Below are 19,318 nucleotides of genomic sequence, written 5' to 3'. Positions count from 1 at the left end.
TAAACATCCAGCTATACGCTAATGCTGACTGACTCTTCTCAATTCTCCTTTTCTCTACCTAAGGTGAAGTGTTTCTTGTGACCACTTTTGTTTGGCTATGACCTTTATCTACATATAACGTTTGCAAGACCATTCCTGTCTAACATTAGCCCAGGAATTAAACCATTTGCAGACAACAAAATTACAGAACCTGGATTATGTCTAGTATGGCTGAGTTCAAAAGATTACAGAAAACAGCATAGAATTCTTGTTTAGAGCTAGTGGAAAGAATTCTTTTTTAAATCTTTTTTAAATCTACTTAAATTTCAATTGAGAGATGTATTACAGGCTCTCTGTAGACAATCCTGTCTTTACACAGAACAGAGATGTTAACAAGTAATTATGTGAGAAGTGGGTAAGCATTTAATCATAGGCTTCACTCACAAAATGACTGAAAGGACCAGAACAACTGAATTAGGTCTGTAATTGAAGTTTTCCACTCTACTCTCCATTTTGCAACCTATTTTGACCATTTGGAAGTTGCATCATGAGTCATTGTCAGTCTGTGGATTTAAAGGAGCAGGTGGGGTTTGTTAAATCATCACAACATATCTGTATTTTTCTATGTATCTTGTCAAATATGGAATAATTGCTGGTTTCCAATGATTTAATGTCTTTTTTAGTCAATTTGTTGTGTCTCTGAAACAGGTATTCCTTTTTAAGTGCGTAGGGCTTGCACGACAACCTCTCATGCATACACATCCGATTCTAAGAAACTTCAAGCATTCTATACAAGTTTTGATAGTCAACAATTTTTAAGCTGTTTTCATTTGCTTAAAACTAGTTTCAGTCAATTCAATATTAATCTGCTCAACAGTTTTGTTTCAAGTGAAATAACGTCTCATACAATGTCTTTTATTTTTAGCGTCTGTGTTCTGGGCAAACTGAATGTTTTTCAACAAAAGAACTCACGATTTTACAGTATTGTTTGAAGTGAAGTTTTTGACTACAGCAAATTCTCTGAATTAGATGGAGGGCACACAGTTCATTAATCCTATATGTTATTATGCTTTTTCCTCACATTCTGTCTGAATTCACTTTTATTTGACGTAAGTGAGAAACAGAATCAAATATTGTGGAATGCTAGTGAGAGACCTAAAGTTTTCATCTACAATGCTTGCTCAACCAACTTCTTCAAGAAATTCTTCCTTAAATTTTATGTAAAACTCTTGAAGGAATCATTACTCATAATTGTGTTTAACAGTATTTTTTGTACATGCACTAAATGTAATGAGCAAAGCCCTCTTAAGTTACACTCACTTTTATGTACAACAGCTTGGAGACATAAACTTGATGGATATGTTGCTTTGTTACCACTGCATTATTTTTCATAAAATACTTCTTATTATAGAACTGAACCTTCACAGTGCAGTAGAAAGTGCACTGTTTGAAACATCCTGTGAAAAACCTGTGTGCCGCACTGGGATTTGAACAAATACATGGCTTTTCACAGGAAACATTATTTTAAAACAACAAACCAGCCATTAAAGGCTGTGTGGTGGCTCTGCTCTCACAGATTCAATTCTCCCAGTGCCTACTTTCCAAACTACATAGAAATTCTCCTATGTCCCTTGTTGGACTAGCTCTCAAGTAAGAAAGAATATTGTGGAGAAATGATTTAACCACAACCTCAAGAGTTGTTTCCAGGATCAATCTTTCACTCCACAGGGGAGTGTGTGCTATTTTCAAAATTACTGGTAGATTAAAACTTAAACCAGAACCTTGCCTTTTTTTTTTTTTTTTTTTGGCAATGTGTTAACCGGCTGAGCTATACAGGGACAATTTACGACAAAAGTTATACTCCTCAAACCCTCAAAACTGCAGTAACGCATTGGGGCCATGACTATACGAGGTGTTGGAAATCATTCTGGAGAGACACTGATCCGTGTATCTTACAATGTTACCCACAATCATTTGGTTCTCATGTTACCAGTGCTGGGTTCATCAAGCATACATGGGCATCAATAGCTCCTGTATGCACAAGTGACTTATGATTAGGTGATCTGGGCTGAGGGAGGAAGGGTGGGGGAGGCAAGCCATGGTTATGAAATCACTGGGGCATTCATCAAGCCACCTGCACGCAACCAAGGAATGGTGACATGTTGCACTGTCCTGTAAAATGTGGCATCTCCATCACGGTACTCTAATACCAGAAAAGAATATTGATGGTTACAAGAATTCTCGAATGACATGCACCTGTCATTGTTCCCTACAGCCGGACAATAGGTCCTAACTACAACCATGTGAGCACAGCCCAGACCTCAAATTGGCCACTGCCTGTCTGAGCACAAATTTCTTGCCATGCAGGATCAACTGGTCCATGGGGAAAATCCCACAGTCTTATAAATCCATAAGCTTCATATAACTGAAATTTGCATTCACTGGACCATACTATATGCCCGTACCAGTCTTTAACAGACTCCTCAGATATTGTGTCTGAATTCTCACCATACACCACTGCAACTTTTGGATGTCATATATGGCACATCTTCGAATGAGACAATCTTTTACATGACTTTTGATCATTCAGTTTTTATTTATGTATATATTTAAATCAGTAAGTGGCAGTGAGAGTGAGAGAAGAAAGTACTAACTGCACCAACTTAAGGAAAGAAAGAAGACAAGGCTGTTGCCTGTCTCCTTACATTTTCAATTTGCACTTAGAGAATATAAATGAGCACTAACCACTATGAGACAACAGGGTAAAAAGTGGAGGATAAAGATAATGCTGGACGCAGAAAAGTTAGAACATGTAGCAAGATTTAAATATATAGAAACCAGAACAGAAAGCTACTGGAACCAAAGCTCAGAAATTAAAACAAGAATTTATATCTACATCTACGTGATTACTCTGCTATTCAGAATTAAGTGCCTGGCAGAGGGTTCAATGAACCACCTTCAAGCTGTCTCTCTACTATTCCACTATCTAATGGTGTGCGGGAAGAACGAGGACTTAAATTTTTCTGTGCGAGCCCTGATTTCTCTTATTTTATCATGATGATCATTTTTCCCTATGTAGGTAGGTGCCAACAGAATGTTTTCGCAATTGGAGGAGAAAACTGGGGATGGAAATTTCATGAGAAGATCCAGCGCAACAAAAAATGACTTTATTTTAATGATTGCCACTCCATTTCACGTATCATGTTTGTGGCACTCTCTCTCCTATTTTGCAATAATACAAAATGAGCCACCCTTCACTGAACTTTTTTGATGTCATCCGTCAGTCCCACGTGATGCGGATCCCACGCCGCACAGCAATACTCCAGAATAGGGTAGACAAATGTAGTGTAAGCAGTCTCTAGTAGATCTGTTGCACCTTCTAAGTGTTCTGCCAATGAATTGCAGTCTTTGGTTTGCTCTACCCACAACATTATCTATGTGATCGTTTCAATTTAGGTTATTTGTAATTGTAATCCCTAAGTACTTAGTTGAATTTACAGTCTTCAGATTTGTGTGACTTATCGCGTAATCGAAATTTAGCAGATTTCTTTTAGTACTCATGTGGATAACTTCACACTTTTCTTTTATTCAGGATCAACTGCCACTTTTTGCACAATACAGATATCTTATCTAAATCATTTTGCAATTTGTTTTGGTTATATGATGACTTAACAAGATGGCAAATGACAGCATCATCTGCAAATAATCTAAGAGGGCTACTCAGATTGTCTCCTATGTCATTAATATAGATTAGGAACAATAGAAGGCCTATAACACTTCCTTGGGGAACGCTGGAAATTACTTCTGTTTTACTCAATGACTTTCTATCTATTAATACGAAATGTGGCGTTTCTGACAGGAAATCATGAATCCAATCACACATCTGAAGTGCCCACAGGCACTCAGTTTGGTTAGAAGACGCTTGCAGGAACGGTGTTGAAAGCCTTCTGGAAATTTAAAAATATGGAATCAATTTGACATCCTCTGTCGATAGCACTTATTACTTCATGAATATAAAGAGCTAGTTGTGTTTCGCAATAACGATATTTTCTGAATCCATGCTGACTATGTGTCAATAAATCGTTTTCTTCGAGGTACTTCATAATGTTCGAATACAGTAAACATTACAAAACCCTACTGCAAATTTATGTTAGTGATATGGGTCTGTAATTCAGCAGATTACTCCCACTTCCCTTTTCGAGTATTAGTGAGACTTGAGTAATTTTCCAGCCTTTAGGTACAGATCTTTCTGTGAGTGAGCACTTGTATACAATTGCTAAATATGGAGCAATTGTATCAGCATACTCTGAAAGGAACATGACTGGTATACAATCTGGACCAGAGGCCTTGCCTTTATTAAGTGATTTAAGCTGCTTTGCTACAACGAGGATATCTACTTCTACGTTTCTCATCTTGGCAATTGTTCTTGATTGGATTCAGGAATATTTACTTAGTCTTCTTTGGTGAAGGGGTTTTGGAAAACCATGTTTAATAACTCTGCTTTAGTGGCACTGTCATCAGTGACTTCACCGTTGTTATCGCACAGTGAAGGTATTGATTGCATCTGGCCACTGGTGTGCTTTACATATGAACAGAATCTCTTTGGGTTTTCTGCCAAATTCCGAGACACAGTTTCATTGTGGAAATTATTAGCAGCATCTCACATTGAAGCACATGCTATATTTCGAACTTCTGCAATACTTTGCCAATCTGGGAGATTTTGCGTTCTTTTAAATTTGGCATGCTTTTTTGTTGCTTCTGCAATACCAATGTCAAAAAGGAATTTTCTACAAAAAGAAGAGTCTTCTGCAGTAATATGGACAAAGTTTTAAAGAAAAGACTGATACACTTTTATGTGGAGTGTCCTTCTGTATGGTGCTCAAACATGGACAATGAGGAAGATACTTGTGCAGAGGCTGGAGGCATTTGAGATGAGGATATAGCAGAGCATAGAAAAAATAAATTGGATGCACTGGGTGAAAAATTAGAATCTGAGAAGAGTGGAAGAGTAGAGACAATTACTGACTGTAATACAAACAAGGAAAAAAATTTGACAGGTCACATATTTTAAAAGAAGATGAGGCTTATGAAAACAGGCTTAGAAGCAGAGTTGGTTTAAGGCACAAGCAGCACAAGCTGCCATTTAGGGCGCCAAGCTGGGAGGAGTGCCACAGGCATCACAAGTATAAGATTTCTATACACGACATATCACAATTCAGGTGCCAAGCTTACATGGGTACCATGGGAACCCAAGTGCAAGGTTTGTATACAATGGTTCTAAGTGCCATCGATGTTCTCAGGAAACTTCTCCTTTATCTCAATTGTTGTGGGTATAGTTCACGCCCACACAAAGGATGCATTCTCTTCTGCTCCACTTTTTTCTTTCCTCATCTGCAACTGACATGGGTTAAAGTGTATGGGGGGAGAGGGACTGATAGGTCGCTTGTGTGCCAAAATTTTTCAAACTGACCCAGCTTAGAATGGCACATGGAAAGGAAGACAAGATGAAGGAGGACAAGGAGATCTGTGGAAAGGAAGAACAGACGAAGATGGAGGAGGAGAGTTGAGATCCTGGATAATATACTGGATAGTTATTCTTGTATCAGAAACATATTTATCATATACAGTTATGATTATATTATTTTGCCCACCTACTGTGCAGGAGGCTGCACACAATCAGCACTGAAACATATGGTGACCAGTCTGCTCTTCTCCAGTCACACTGAATGCCACGTTCGTCAAAACAGTCCATACACTCCCACTTTGCCAAATTAACCTTTGATCTGCAAACTATAGATCTTAGTCTACTCAGGGACTTCCAAGACATCCAGGAGATAAGAGTTTCTGAAACTCTTTTCCAGCCAGCCAGGGGGAAGGTAGGTCATGGCCCTCCACAGCTGCAACCTAACTTCAGCAGTGGTACTAAGTGCCATCGATACTCTAAGGAAACTCCTCCTTGATTTCAACTGTTGCAGGTGCAATTCATGCCCAGGCAGATGATGTTTCTCTCCTGCTCCATTTTCTTTCATTCCTCATTTGCAGCTAATTCTCTTCAAACAGGAGGCAGTGCTATTTCTATGAGAAGGTAAAGCCATTCGACTGCAGTGGATTTCAAGCAACCTGTTACAACTAAGAGCTATGTCCTCCTGTTTGGAATGTGCGGAATTATATCAAACAGGACATGCATACCCTACTGAAGAATAGCACAGTGCTATTGCAGAGATTGATAGAGTTTTGCATTGACTACCCCACTGTGATTGGGCCAGTTTCCATAGATGACAGTCCCTGGAGGAAACTTTTGATGGTAACAAACGTACATAAGTCTACATAATTCATCAAGGCATATTACATAAGAATATGAGTAGATGATGTACACCCTCTATTACCATTGTCCAGTGTCTATGTGGGAAATAACCCGTGATTAGGTCCAAGCACCCTTGATCATTACCATCTCAAATAAAACACTGAAATATATTCAAAATGAAATGTAAAGTATTGAATCCTTATATGTGACTCCCCAGTCTACTTTTAATTAATCTTGTTGATTCTTTCTTCAAATGCACGATAAATATTAACACACACTCCATTGGTTAATTGCTCATTGTCAGGAATACTAGCATATTTTCTTTAAAGCCATCAAATATGGGATACTATTCAAAGAGCTGTTCAATGTAATGATCATTTGGGTCCAAACTATATAACTTTACTACTTTTTGTATTAGAGGGGAAGCCCAAAATAAGGTGCAATTCTTTTTCCGTGGGTGGAGGGGTGATACTGGCAGATTATTGGTACCTCTACTAAACACTTTTTTCAGTTTGTTAAGCAAACATAACATGCGGAAATGTCAATTCGGCAAAGTGTTTGTTTTCATAACCACTGTTACATATATGCACACTGGTTTGTAATCAGGAGCACATCAAAACAAGTTTTTGTCAAAAGTCATTACAGCTGTTGAACTGTCTGTTTTTGTAAGCACTGTTACAAATATGAAAAGTGATTTTGTAAATGCAAAGGAAACAAAACAAGTTTTTGTCAAAAATTATTACTGATGTGAAGGGATTATATTATGAGTATGGTAAAGAAACCGAGCAACAACCATGCAGGCCAGTCAAAAGTTGCTTCATCACCACAACTGAAGAATGCAAAATACATTGGTTGAAAACAATGTGAAGACAGTATAAAAATGCCAAGAATAGTTTAGGTGGAAAGTAAATAATTTAGGAGTAAAGGAGACCACTCACCAAACACCACACACATTGAATCCTCAAAAAGCAAACAAAAAAGAATGAAGACTTGCTTGCTTCCTTTTGGAAAAATCCTGTAACTAGCTATAGAAAACACACACACATTTACATTCATTTATGTGTGACTATCGGCAACTCAATTGTTCAGATATTTGGAGCTAAATTGTTTACGAATATAGTGCCGATTTGTTTCTTCTATCTTACGGTGATGAATTTGTTCCCCAAGCTATCACAGGAAACTGGCATTCTACCTTCAAGTGATAGAACAAGAATGTGGGGCTTTTGGTGCTTTTCAGTAAGAATGGTTTGCATAGGTGGTGTCAAAGTATTGGCTCATCCATCATAATAGTAGTCAGGTAACTTAGGGATTATTGTCTGGCAGTTTACATGCGAAATAAAATAACAATGATTTTCACCCAACTTATTCATTAGATCTGTCCCACTCTAATTTTTCTTATTCTGTAAACTAAAAGGATTCAACAGAGAAGTGTTTTCAGAATCAAAGCAATATGTAGTAGAGATGTTTAGCAGCAGAACTTGTCATTAATGCCTTTCCACCCACAGAAACTGAATTCTAGTTATTTTAAGGCCCCTCCTTGTACGCAGGGTGTCCCAAAACTTTATTCAGATTGTTCAAGCTTGAGTGCCTATCTGCAAACAGCGGTGCAGGGGTGGACACATAGGTGATGTGCGGGCAGTCAGGTACCAGTGCTGTTGTGTAAGTGACTGTATTGTCATGGCCAGATGCCCACGGGCTTGGGTAACCAAGTGGTTAGTGTACACACGGAACACGTGCAACAACGCTACCTGACGGGTAGCCTATTCTGGCTGCACCTGCCAACATGCGAACTGATGGGTGCTCCCCACACCTGTGCGCTACAGGGCAGCACACTAACAGCCTACTCTACGTGGTGGAAAACCCTATATTGTGGATTCTGAGGTAAAGACCTAGTAGTTGAAAACAAATGTTTAATACAACACAAGCTCTTAAATGAAGATATGTTTGTAAGCTGTTTATGTTTCATAACAAACGAGCACCTGCCACCACATCAATGTTGTTGATCCTGCCTTAAAAAGTATGACAAAGTCATCAGTGTTGTATCTACAGAAGCGTATATTACTGTTTACAGAACATGATCGATTGTTGCATTATTGCCACAGAAAATTGCAAACATCCATTTAATGTATACTGTAGCAGGATGAACAGCCAAGAAAGGCAAAGAAATGTCCCAACAAATATTTTGCAACTGGAAGAAATTTATCACAAGGGATACAAATTTCTTACAAGAAAGTGAGTGGTTCAAGCAAAAACAGTTGGCCAAGAGTATTGAGAAAGAATTGCTCACACAGCAGAATTTGAGAAGATGATGTTCATGTGGGAGCAGCCATCAATTTGCATGTGAAATGTACACTTTGAAGAATACAGGTATGAAGAGTACTGGGATAGCAGCAATCACATCTTATCATAAACAAAGCAATCACACTTCTATCATAAACAAAGTTAATTTCTAAATTGCCACAAAGGAACAAATATTCAACCTATCACAGAAGACATATAAAGGCAGATATTCGGTCAGTTGTATAATATTGGATTTAAACTGTCAGAGCCAGATATTTTGCAAGACTTGTGGTATGCTTGCCACACTGAGTAGTGAGGATGAGAAGAAAGAGGCCCTTTACATAAGAGGGCTGCTCTTGAGATGAGCTAAAACTCTGAGGACGAAGTTTCACAAAATTGACAGCTGGAGCTGACTAAAATGCACAGAATTTCTACTGACCTGCATTAACTGCTACCAACACCAAAAATTTCCTGTTGGCCTGCTTTTTGTTTGAGCAAGATGTAGATGTTGTAACTTTTCTCAATATTATTGAAATAGCCTCCCCCAAATGTTCAGCATCCCTAGTATACTACTCTCTGATGTAAGACAGGAAAACTCACATGTTTACTGCACAAGTTTTTCACTTACTTTTTGATGAAGACAAATTTAATTCACAATAGTTAGGGCAAGTAAACAATTTTCCAGGGCTTATTAACAATTTTTTATCCATATGGCACATTACACAGCTAAAATAAAGTTTAGCAACTTGCACTAAAAGTACGATTTAACCAAATATATAACATGCAGTAACTCAAAACTGTGTTCTTGTGGGTTAGCACTTTCCTTGGCTGATCCCTTTAGCTCTTACCTTTGTTTGTTCCAACAAGTTCCTCATTTGTTCTGGTAATAGATACATCACCACCTTACAGTATAAGTTAACTCATAATTAGAATCGTACTGATGCAGATATTCTTATCATATAAAATAATCTCTTCCTTAGTACCTTCATATTTTAGAGTCATTTTACCGATTTCAGTAGATTTTCCTAATCATAAAGTCCTCGGCTGGCTATTGCTCCTAACTTTTTGTTTAATTCCACTCAACTGAACACCTGAAAGTACACGATTAAGCCTTCTTTTTATTATACTATACCTCTTCGGACTAAAATCATCAACTACATCATTATGGATGAAACTTCCTGGCAGATTAAAACTGTGTGCCGGATCGAGACTCAAACTCTGGACAATTTGCCTTTTGCAGGCAAGTACAATAACTGAGCTACCGAATCACGAATTATGACCCGTCTGCACAGCTTTACTTCCACCTGTACCTCGTCTCCGACCTTCCAAACTTCGCAGAAGCTCTCCTGCAAATAGAGCTTCTGAGAAGTTTGGAACAAAGCTCAGATAGCTCAGTTTAGAGCACTTGTCCCCAAAACGCAAATGTCCCGAATTTGAGTCTCGGTCAGGTACGCAGTTTTAACCTGCCAGGAAGTTTCATATCAGCGCACACTCCGCTGCAGAGTCAAAATTTCGTTCTGGAAATCATTATAGATGTGCCTTTCATATGTTATCCTCTGAAATGAGATTGACACTGCCAATTGTCCTTCTTGTCTATCTCCTGGCCTTATCCCATACCTTCACAGGGTTGGCATGTTAACCTGGGTTTGGTAATGTTTGTGGTAAAGGGTGGTCAGCTGCCCTTCCAGTCACCACACCTTCCCCAAATGATGGAATTCGTGTATCCCATCTATCTGCGTCTGGTATTATCTCATTTGGAATCTTGAGAATTTTTTTTACAAATATTTGTAAATTATGTAACTGAGGCGAGATGTAAGTACCAGCTGGTATTCACCTAGTCAGATGCGGGAAACTGCTTAAAACCCACACCCAGGCTGGCTGACACAGTGTCCCTAGTTATTAATCTGGGGCTGGCTCCAAAGTGGCATTCTAACACACATAGCTGTTCAGGAGGGTGCCACAGTCCCTTGACTTTTATCCTAAATTAATAACTCACTGCATAATTTCACTGTAGGCCTTGTGTGAGCTCTACTGACACTTCACTTGCTCTTTAGTGTCTTCCAGAGTAAAAATGAGCAATAACCACATCATTAGTACAATATACTGCAGCCCCACTGCTGGTAAAACATTTATCATAATTGACTTCTGAGAAGAGGTGTGGGCAAACTATCAACTAATCTTTTAACCCTTTCAGACCCTCTAGCTACAATTATGTACAGTAACTTTTAGTGTATTTCAGCTAAAACAGAAGAATTTTTTACCACTGAAAACCTGAGGTACACATTTGTGAATGTTCATCATGTGCAAGTATTGCCAACTGTTGTGTACTACTATGAAAATACCAGCAAGTCAATTGAGCAGTGCGCAGCAGTTCGTGACCGCCAGAATACACAGATGTGGTTGGTTCGCTATTTTCCACTGTACGACTGAATGTTGTTATTGTGCATGGTAATTACTGAATGATCATTTTACTGTTTGTTACAACAGAGAATATTTCGCTACTACTTATTTTAGTCCACAACGTGAAGCCAAGTGCACAAAATATGTTTTTCACAAGCATATATTTTAGTATAAATCTTGCATCTAAACTAACTAAAAAGCACCTAAGAGCATTACCACATAAAGAAAAAATTTCCTTTCTGCAGGAAAAATTTAGGTCTGAAAGGGTTCAAGATTTGAGACAAGTATTGTAAACTGTTAAGTTTGGTAAAAGCACCCTCTCTCTTTTTTGCTTCTGAGCTCTTGGAATTAACAGTTGCTACAATTAGTATTCAATTGCTAAGCATGCTATAAACTTTAACAGCAGTCACCTGGGTTCCTGACGTCATCTGGGTACTTGGCTCTCATCATGCACCTGGGTCCTTATGTACAGCAGCTTTTTCCTCGAAAAGTTATCTATTTTTGCTCCCATCTTCTTCCCAAGTTACTACTATTATAATAATTATTATTTACATCTGCTGATATAACCGAACTCTGAATTATACTTTAAATCTATACCTATAATCTGTAAGCCACTTTTCAGGGTGTGGCAGAGGGTATTTTGTGAACCCCTGTGACATTCTACCTTTCCTGTTCCAGTCACGAATGGTCTGAGGAAGAACGATTGTTGGTAAACCTCCTTGTGAGCTCAAATTACTCAAACTTTACATTCTTTTCGTGAGAGATACATAAGAGGAAGCAATATATTTGTTGACTCCTCTAGCATTTTATGTTCTCAGAATTTCAACAGTAAACCACACCACGATGCAAAAGTCTCTCTTATATCGTCTGCCACTGGAGATGGTTGAGGATATATGTGATGCATTTATGCTCCCTTAATGAACTTGTAATGAAACATGCTTCACTTTTCCTTATCAACCTTATGTTGTTCTGATCCCGAACCAATGAGAAATATTCAAGTATCATTCAGATGAGGGCACTGTAAGTTACCCATTCCGTTGCTGGATTACAGTTGCTGAGGATTCCTCCAATGAAGCTCAATCTGGCATCCACTTCACCAGCTTTTGTAGTTTTACCAGGATATTCCGCTTGAAACTGCTCATTAATATTCTTACATACACTGGGTCTATTTGCCTGTTTATGCGCAATATGTTACATTTGCTTTTGTCCAGGGTCAATTGCCAATCCCTGCATCGACTGTTGATCCTCTGAAGTCAAGGCAGCATAAGAAGATCCCTGATAGCTAACACCGCTGTTACCAGGTTTCAACTGCGAAGCTCGAATGACTGCAGGCGAAACAAAACACAGATGTTGTCAGAGACATGTTTACAAATTCATGTTATGTGATTTTTTTAGGTATGCCTGTGAAATGGCCCAGTGCAGCCCACTGCAACTGTCAGGGATCTTCTTATGCAGTCTCAAATATTGGTCATTTATACTTACTATAAAAAGCAATACAATATGCGTAACATTCCACTGGGGTACATATGATGTTACTTTTGAGTCTGGCCAAGAGTGCGGGTGTGAGTGTGTGAGAGAGAGAGAGAGAGAGAGAGAGAGAGAGAGAGAGAGAGAGAGAGAGAGAGAGATTTCAAAATTTCCTCCTTTTTTTCTCCATGTGGGGTATTTTATCTAATTTATATCCTATTTTATCTAATTTATATTCATACGTCATCTGATCAAAAATATCCACACACCTATTAAAGGACAATAATATGGGGTGTGTCGACCCTTCTCGATTATGATGGCTTGAAGCCTGCTTGGGACACTATCAATGACATGTCCATATGTCTGTGGATGAATGGTTACCCATTCTTTCTCAAGAGCCAAAACTAGAGAATGTATTGATGTTAGACATTGGGGTCTGGAGCAAAGATGATGTTCTAATTCGTCTCAAAGGCGTTTCATCGGGTTCAGGTCAAGACTCTGGGCAGAAAAATCCATTGCAGGAATGTTACTGTCCGCAAACCATTGTTTCACAAATGCTGCTTTATGAGAGGGTGCACCATCATACAGATCACTGACTCTGGCCTCCTCTACAATTCATAGTACACAGTGCTGTAAGATGTATCGTACCTTTTGGCATTTAGTATTTTTTTAGGGTGTGATTACAGTGGCATTCTGCCAATGACTGACATCAGCCGAAGACAGCTGATCTTTTCAAATCTGTATGTGCACGATCTCTGTGCAACCATTCTGAGTGCCCCAGGAACCTGTCAACATTCCCATACACAAAACATGGTCTGTGAGAAATTTGTAGTTTAGTATAAAAAAGAAGTTTGCAGCATCCTGAGGATGAGAAAGATAACAACAGGGACCTCAAAATCTACATTCTGAAATTACTATTTTGTTGGAAACTACAATTTTTGAACAACTTAAAAATTTAATAAAAATTTATTGAAAGTTATCTTACAATACATTATGAATGATCTCTGGCTGTCTAGCTTGAAACCGACACTTAATGTAGAATGTCATCTCCAACAAATGGAAAAATATATCAGAAATATTAGGCCTATATTATGACATCAATAAATAAAATGTCATCAACTCTGATGGTTTAAGTTTTCTGTAGTGGTTCTTTTTTGGGTTATAGTAGGTAGCCATTAGCTGTCTTGGATTATTACTGTTTATGCCATTATGGTGGTGATTCTGTTACACGAGGTGGTTTAGAAATGTGTTGTTTGTGCTTTCACTTTTCAGTCTTTAGAGTTCGGAGGACCTTACTCTAAAATTTATGTTTATCTTTCACACATTTACTAAATAAGTCACTGAAAGTTAATTGACATAATATGTGTGCTTTGCTGAATTTCAAGTTATGCAGAATCTTGCATTTCAATGTCTCTATGAATCATCTCAAGTACGAAGTAAAGCACACAATATGTTGGCCTGTCTTGGATTCTTTGGCCAAGGTTTTTTGATGCCTTTTCTGGCGTTTCGCCAGCACGCCACATAAGGTCTGCCTGGACTTGGTTAAGCTGTGGTGGTTTCCTCTTCATTTTCGCTTTACAATAACATCTCAAACCATAAATTTGGGCAGCTTTAGAAGTGTCCCTGACAGATTTGTTACTAAGGTGGTTTCCAATGACTAGCCCACGTTCAAAGTCACTAAGATCTCTACAGCTACATCTACATCTACATTTATACTCCGAAAGCCACCCAACAGAGTGTGGCAGAGGGCACTTTACGTGCCACTGTCATTACCTCCCTTTCCTGTTCCAGTCGCGTATGGTTCGCGGGAAGAACGACTGCCGGAAAGCCTCTGTGCATGCTCGAATCTCTCTAATTTTACATTCGTGATCTCCTCTGGAGGTATAAGTAGGGGGAAGCAATATATTCGATACCTCATCCAGAAATGCACCTTTTGAAACCTGGACAGCAATCTACACCGCGATGCAGAGCGCCTCTCTTGCAGTCTGCCACTTGAGTTTGCTAAACATCTCCGTAACGCTATCACGCTTACCAAATAACCCTGTGACGAAACACGCCGCTTTTCTTTGGATCTTCTCTATCTCCTCTGTCAACCCGACCTGGTATGGATCCCACACTGATGAGCAATACTCAAGTATAGGTCGAACGAGTGTTTTGTAAGCCACCTCCTTTGTTGATGGACTACATTTTCAAGGATTCTCCCAATGAACCTCAACCTGGCACCCACCTTACCAACAATTAACTTTATACGATCGTTCCACTTCAAATTGTTCCGTACACATACTCCCAGATATTTTACAGAAGTAACTGCTACCAGTGTTTGTTCCGCTATCACATAATCATACAATAAAGGATCCTTCTTTCTATGTATTCGCAATACATTACATTTGTCTATGTTAAGGGTCAGTTGCCACTCCCTGCACCAAGTGCCTATCTGCTGCAGATCTTCCTGCATTTTGCTGCAATTTTCTAATGCTACAACGTCTTTGTATACTACAGCATCATCCACGAAAAGCCGCATGGAACTTCCGACACTATCTACTAGGTCTGTCTGATCAAAAGTATCCAGACGCCCCAACGTAATGCGGAACTGACCACAAGATGTCACGACAGAACCACCTCCTGACAGAACCAGCCTGCTGTTCTGTTCCTCTACTGACAACACAGCACTCCTCTCCTCTCCTCCTTTTATCCTGGAGGGTCTGCCTCTCGTGACATCTTGTGGTCAATTCCGCATTACACTGGGGCGTCTGGATACTTTTGATCAGACAGTGTATATCTGCAAGCTTTTACAGTAGTTATCATTTCTTTCACTGATATACATTATACTCTGCAGTTCTAACAAAGCAACAAACCTCTCCTTACTTATAAATATCTCCTAGGCAAGCATCTCTATGGTTCCCTATTCTGTGAAGTAGAAAGATATTATTGAAGAGATATACCAAGCAATATCTTGATAATAATTATAGCTACCTTAAAGCGGGGTGACTTTGAACATTTTAAATTCATTTTTGTAAATTAAACAGAAACTTCTGAAGATATTGACATGCAACTTTTTGAGAAGTTGCAAGAGATGTTGCTGAATATGACAAAGCAGGTAATACATTTTTATCCCCCATGCCTAGTTTATTTTTTTTTTTTTTTTAATTTTTCACTGTTCAATTTCACCCCATGAGTCGGGTTCACTTTGAACATGGAAACATTTTCTTATTCTGTGGGACTCATGTCAATTACTGTTAAATGACACCCCTATCATATGAAACAGCATGATATTTTGTATATAAATATAGTTTTGAAAGTAACTTATTTAGAAAAAATTTTAGTATTTTTTATGAGTTTTCTTTAATCACCTGAAACTGTTCATATGATTATGGCTTAATTTTGCTAAAAACGGAAATGGGTGCTGAACTAGTTATGAAATAAGAAAATTATTTAAAAACAGATATTTTCAAAACAGTCTGTATTACTTTAATAAAAGAAATGAAAAAAGAAGTATCACATTTTAAAGAATTACATCTGTAAACACTCTACAGGAAAGGTAGTCGCCACAAAAGTGTGTCCATTCTAGCAGATGTCATAGACATTAAATTTAAACTCAAAATGAAGCCTTCCCCTTCTATCTACCTTAGAATCAGGTAGAATCCTACAAATGTCATCTTTCTCAAAATCTGACACATTGGGAACATTAGGTCTCACGAAAAAAACTTCATCTGATTCCACCTCGGAATGCCATTTCCTCAGAAGTGTAATTTCATCATCAGTGATAACATGTCCAACACTATTTTAGACTTTTCTTTGAAGGAAACTTCACTAAAACATTTTTTCCATGGAGCTGATGTCTCAAAGAATACAGAAAGTGCTGTTCAAAGTTACCCCTTGAAAGACAAGCCTTCATATTTTATTTTTTTATGTCACCAAAGAATAAATTTAACATCTTATGCTTTCTGTAAATGTTCATTCAAGTATTAACCTTGCCAATAAAAACTAGTTTCAAATTCTAAACTCAAAAATGCTTCTAATAATAGGCAAATGTTTTTGTTGTTGTGAAGGAACTTACATTTCCAGAAAATTATTTTATTTTCTGACATTGTTACACAATGTTATCGCATATTGACTGTCATATCATCTGAAAGTATCGATTACTGGCAATATTTAGCGACTCTGGCCTTAGTTCCATATTTAAACACTAGAGTGCAGCATTTATTTTAAAAAGACGCTAAATTGCTGTTCAAAGTCACCCCGCTTTAGGGTATATTATCTAGTACCTCAGAGTATTTATGAACAAAGAAATATATGAAAGCCTGCCACATAGTATACCAATAAAAAGTCATGGAAAAAATATCATTACCTTTCTGAACCAAAGGATTTGTGAAAAAGGTAAATGAACAAAGGTTTGAGAAGATGGTAAACAATAAGATGGTCTCTAATACCAAGTTCACAGCATGTGGCATTCATCGCAGTGCATACCAAACAGAGATGTGGTTACTTCTCAATTTTATCATCTTCTCAAACTTTCTCTCCAAATGTATTTTTCCTGTCGACACTTGTCTCCAATGTAATGGATCTGTAGTCCCAAAACTTGGAGATACACATTTATTACATTTTTGATGGCATTATGAGGACTACTACTTATCCTTTTGCTTACCTCACATTGCAATCTTTTCAGTATTTCCTGCTGTTGTAAAGAATCTTCATGTCCCCCCCCCCCCCCCCCCCTTCCACCAAGTAATTATTTTTCTACTACCACTGAGCAACCACATATTACTTAAATTGTTTTTCTACTGATAACTGCTCTTCAATTTTAATTATGCTTTGGATTTTGTTAACTTTTGGTTCGTGCTTAATCTTCTTTCTAACCAATGTTTTCTTTTATCAATCAATGTAGGCTTTTACAGCTGGTACTTAAACACATGGTGATTTTGGTGGGCATTGGGCCACAGTCTAAAGCAATTTTCTGTGCCTAACATCTGATCTAATGACGCAAAAATCCTCAAAGGCTATTAAGATGTCATTAATTAATTTTCAAGCTCAGACATGCTCCGCAAGCCAAAATGTTTATACTTAACAGCACAATGGTGATGTTGTGATGTCATCTGAATGTAGTCAAATACTGTGGAGTCACACAGGCTCATTCTACGGAACATGTACTGCACAAGAGTCAGTGTTGTTTGCTTTATTTAACACACAACTTGTGTAATTTCAGTCTTTCTCCTTTTTTGTTAATGCTCTTTCACGTTTTTTAGTTTATATGGCCTATCTGTACACCCTAGAATAACGCCATGGCAATTGATGGACATAATTCCTTCACATTATTCAAATATTCAAGCATCTTCCTTGCTGGTTTCAACACTGAGTCAATACCGCTGTCTTGCTAGCACTCCGCTGATGTGATCTTTGACTATTTTTACAAATAGTACGAAAACTTTCTCGTTAGCTGCTTCTTTTTTTATGATAGCTCTGGATCTTTTAGCATATAATGCTCCATTTCTTCCTTCTTCCAAAAAACAAACCATCTAAACATTAAATTTTCTTCCCACGGGTGAAAATAGTTATACATCAAATCAGCAGAGTGCTGAAAGGCCACAGTACTGACAATGTTTAAACTAACAAGAAGGGTGCACGAATATTTTAATACTGGGAAGACCTGTGCCCATTGCTTGCCACAGCAGTACTGTGCAAAATTCCATGCTCATGTGGTAAAGTGTATAAAGAAACTGCTAAAACAAGCATCAACACCTGGCTTACCGGGCACAAAACAATTGTTTTCTGGGCAACATGGATAAATCAGGAGTAGCAGACCATGCACTGGGACCACGAACAATCTCATTTGATTCTCTGTTGCTGTGGTCTTATCAAGGTCCATAGGAGCCATAGAAATTCAAGATTTTTAACATAAAAAGACTGAAACTAAACAAGTTGTCCATCTACGGGCTACATAAAGCCAACGATATTAACTCTTCTGGAGTACAAGCTCCGTAACACATGCTGACACAACTCTGCACTCTTCAGCAGAGATCAGATGACATCACGACATGCTCGTTGCATGACTGTACAAAAAGTTCTGCTTGCTGACCTCTTTCAGGTTAGATAATCAACTAATGAAGTCTTTATAGCCTTTGAGGATGTCACAAGCATCAGGAACTGAAACATTAAGCACAGAAACGTGTCTTAAAGCAACTGTGTAATGCTTGTATAAGTTAAATCATCAAGATTGTTTCCTTTTGTTTGATGCCAAGGTACCTCTTTCCACCCAGTCACATTATAATTCCTATATTTTATTTTAGTTATTTACTTACTGATCTCACTTATGCTTTTAGTTCATATTTCACGACATATTCATGTTTTCTTTCTCTCTCTTTAACTACTCACCATCATTCTCTTTCTTCAGTACTTCATCTTTCTAAAGACAGAGTTCTTAGGAGCTGAAATGCAACATTATTTCTGATGTACATGTTTTTTTTCTTGTCAGTCCACTTATGAGGTGACTTAACAACTTAATATGAATACACAATTCTACGTGACAACCACCTCAGAAGACAAAGGTCATAGTGTGACTAACATTTAAAATAGTCTAGCAAACCGCTTCATTTTGCAACGTAATATACCATTTAATATTACATACTCGGCACATGTTGCAATTTCTGTGTCACCATTTGACGCACCTCTTCTAGTTTAATGTATGTTAGATTTTGAGTTGATTTGCTCTGAGATTCAAACAGAACCCGTAGCTTCTTGTCAGCTGCTAAAAAGGCTTCCACTGTCTGGTGACACTTACTCAATTTAAAAACACAACTGCAACACACATGGTGTGGTAAACCATCGTTTTTATGAACCTGCAAAAAAGAAATATTGGTAAAATTACTTCACTGACATTTAAAGAAAATAAAT

General features: G+C 38.0%; 1 protein-coding gene across 1 annotated transcript in view; it reads right to left on the bottom strand.

Annotated features, from left to right (window-relative positions):
- The window catches only part of LOC126188123 (zinc finger protein 888-like), a 137,480-nt gene that overhangs the window by 18,120 nt on the left and 100,042 nt on the right, over window positions 1–19,318 (bottom strand). The window contains exon 4 of the mRNA XM_049929596.1: window positions 19,093–19,263. Within this exon, the coding sequence (XP_049785553.1) occupies window positions 19,093–19,263 (171 nt within the window). The remainder of the gene's footprint in view (window positions 1–19,092; window positions 19,264–19,318) is intronic.

The sequence above is a fragment of the Schistocerca cancellata genome, chromosome 5 (genome assembly GCF_023864275.1).
Source record: "Schistocerca cancellata isolate TAMUIC-IGC-003103 chromosome 5, iqSchCanc2.1, whole genome shotgun sequence".
In the NCBI taxonomy this organism is placed as follows: Eukaryota; Metazoa; Arthropoda; class Insecta; order Orthoptera; family Acrididae; genus Schistocerca; species Schistocerca cancellata.
Note: the sequence above shows the minus strand (reverse complement) of the source record. Positions and strands in the feature narration are given on the sequence as shown.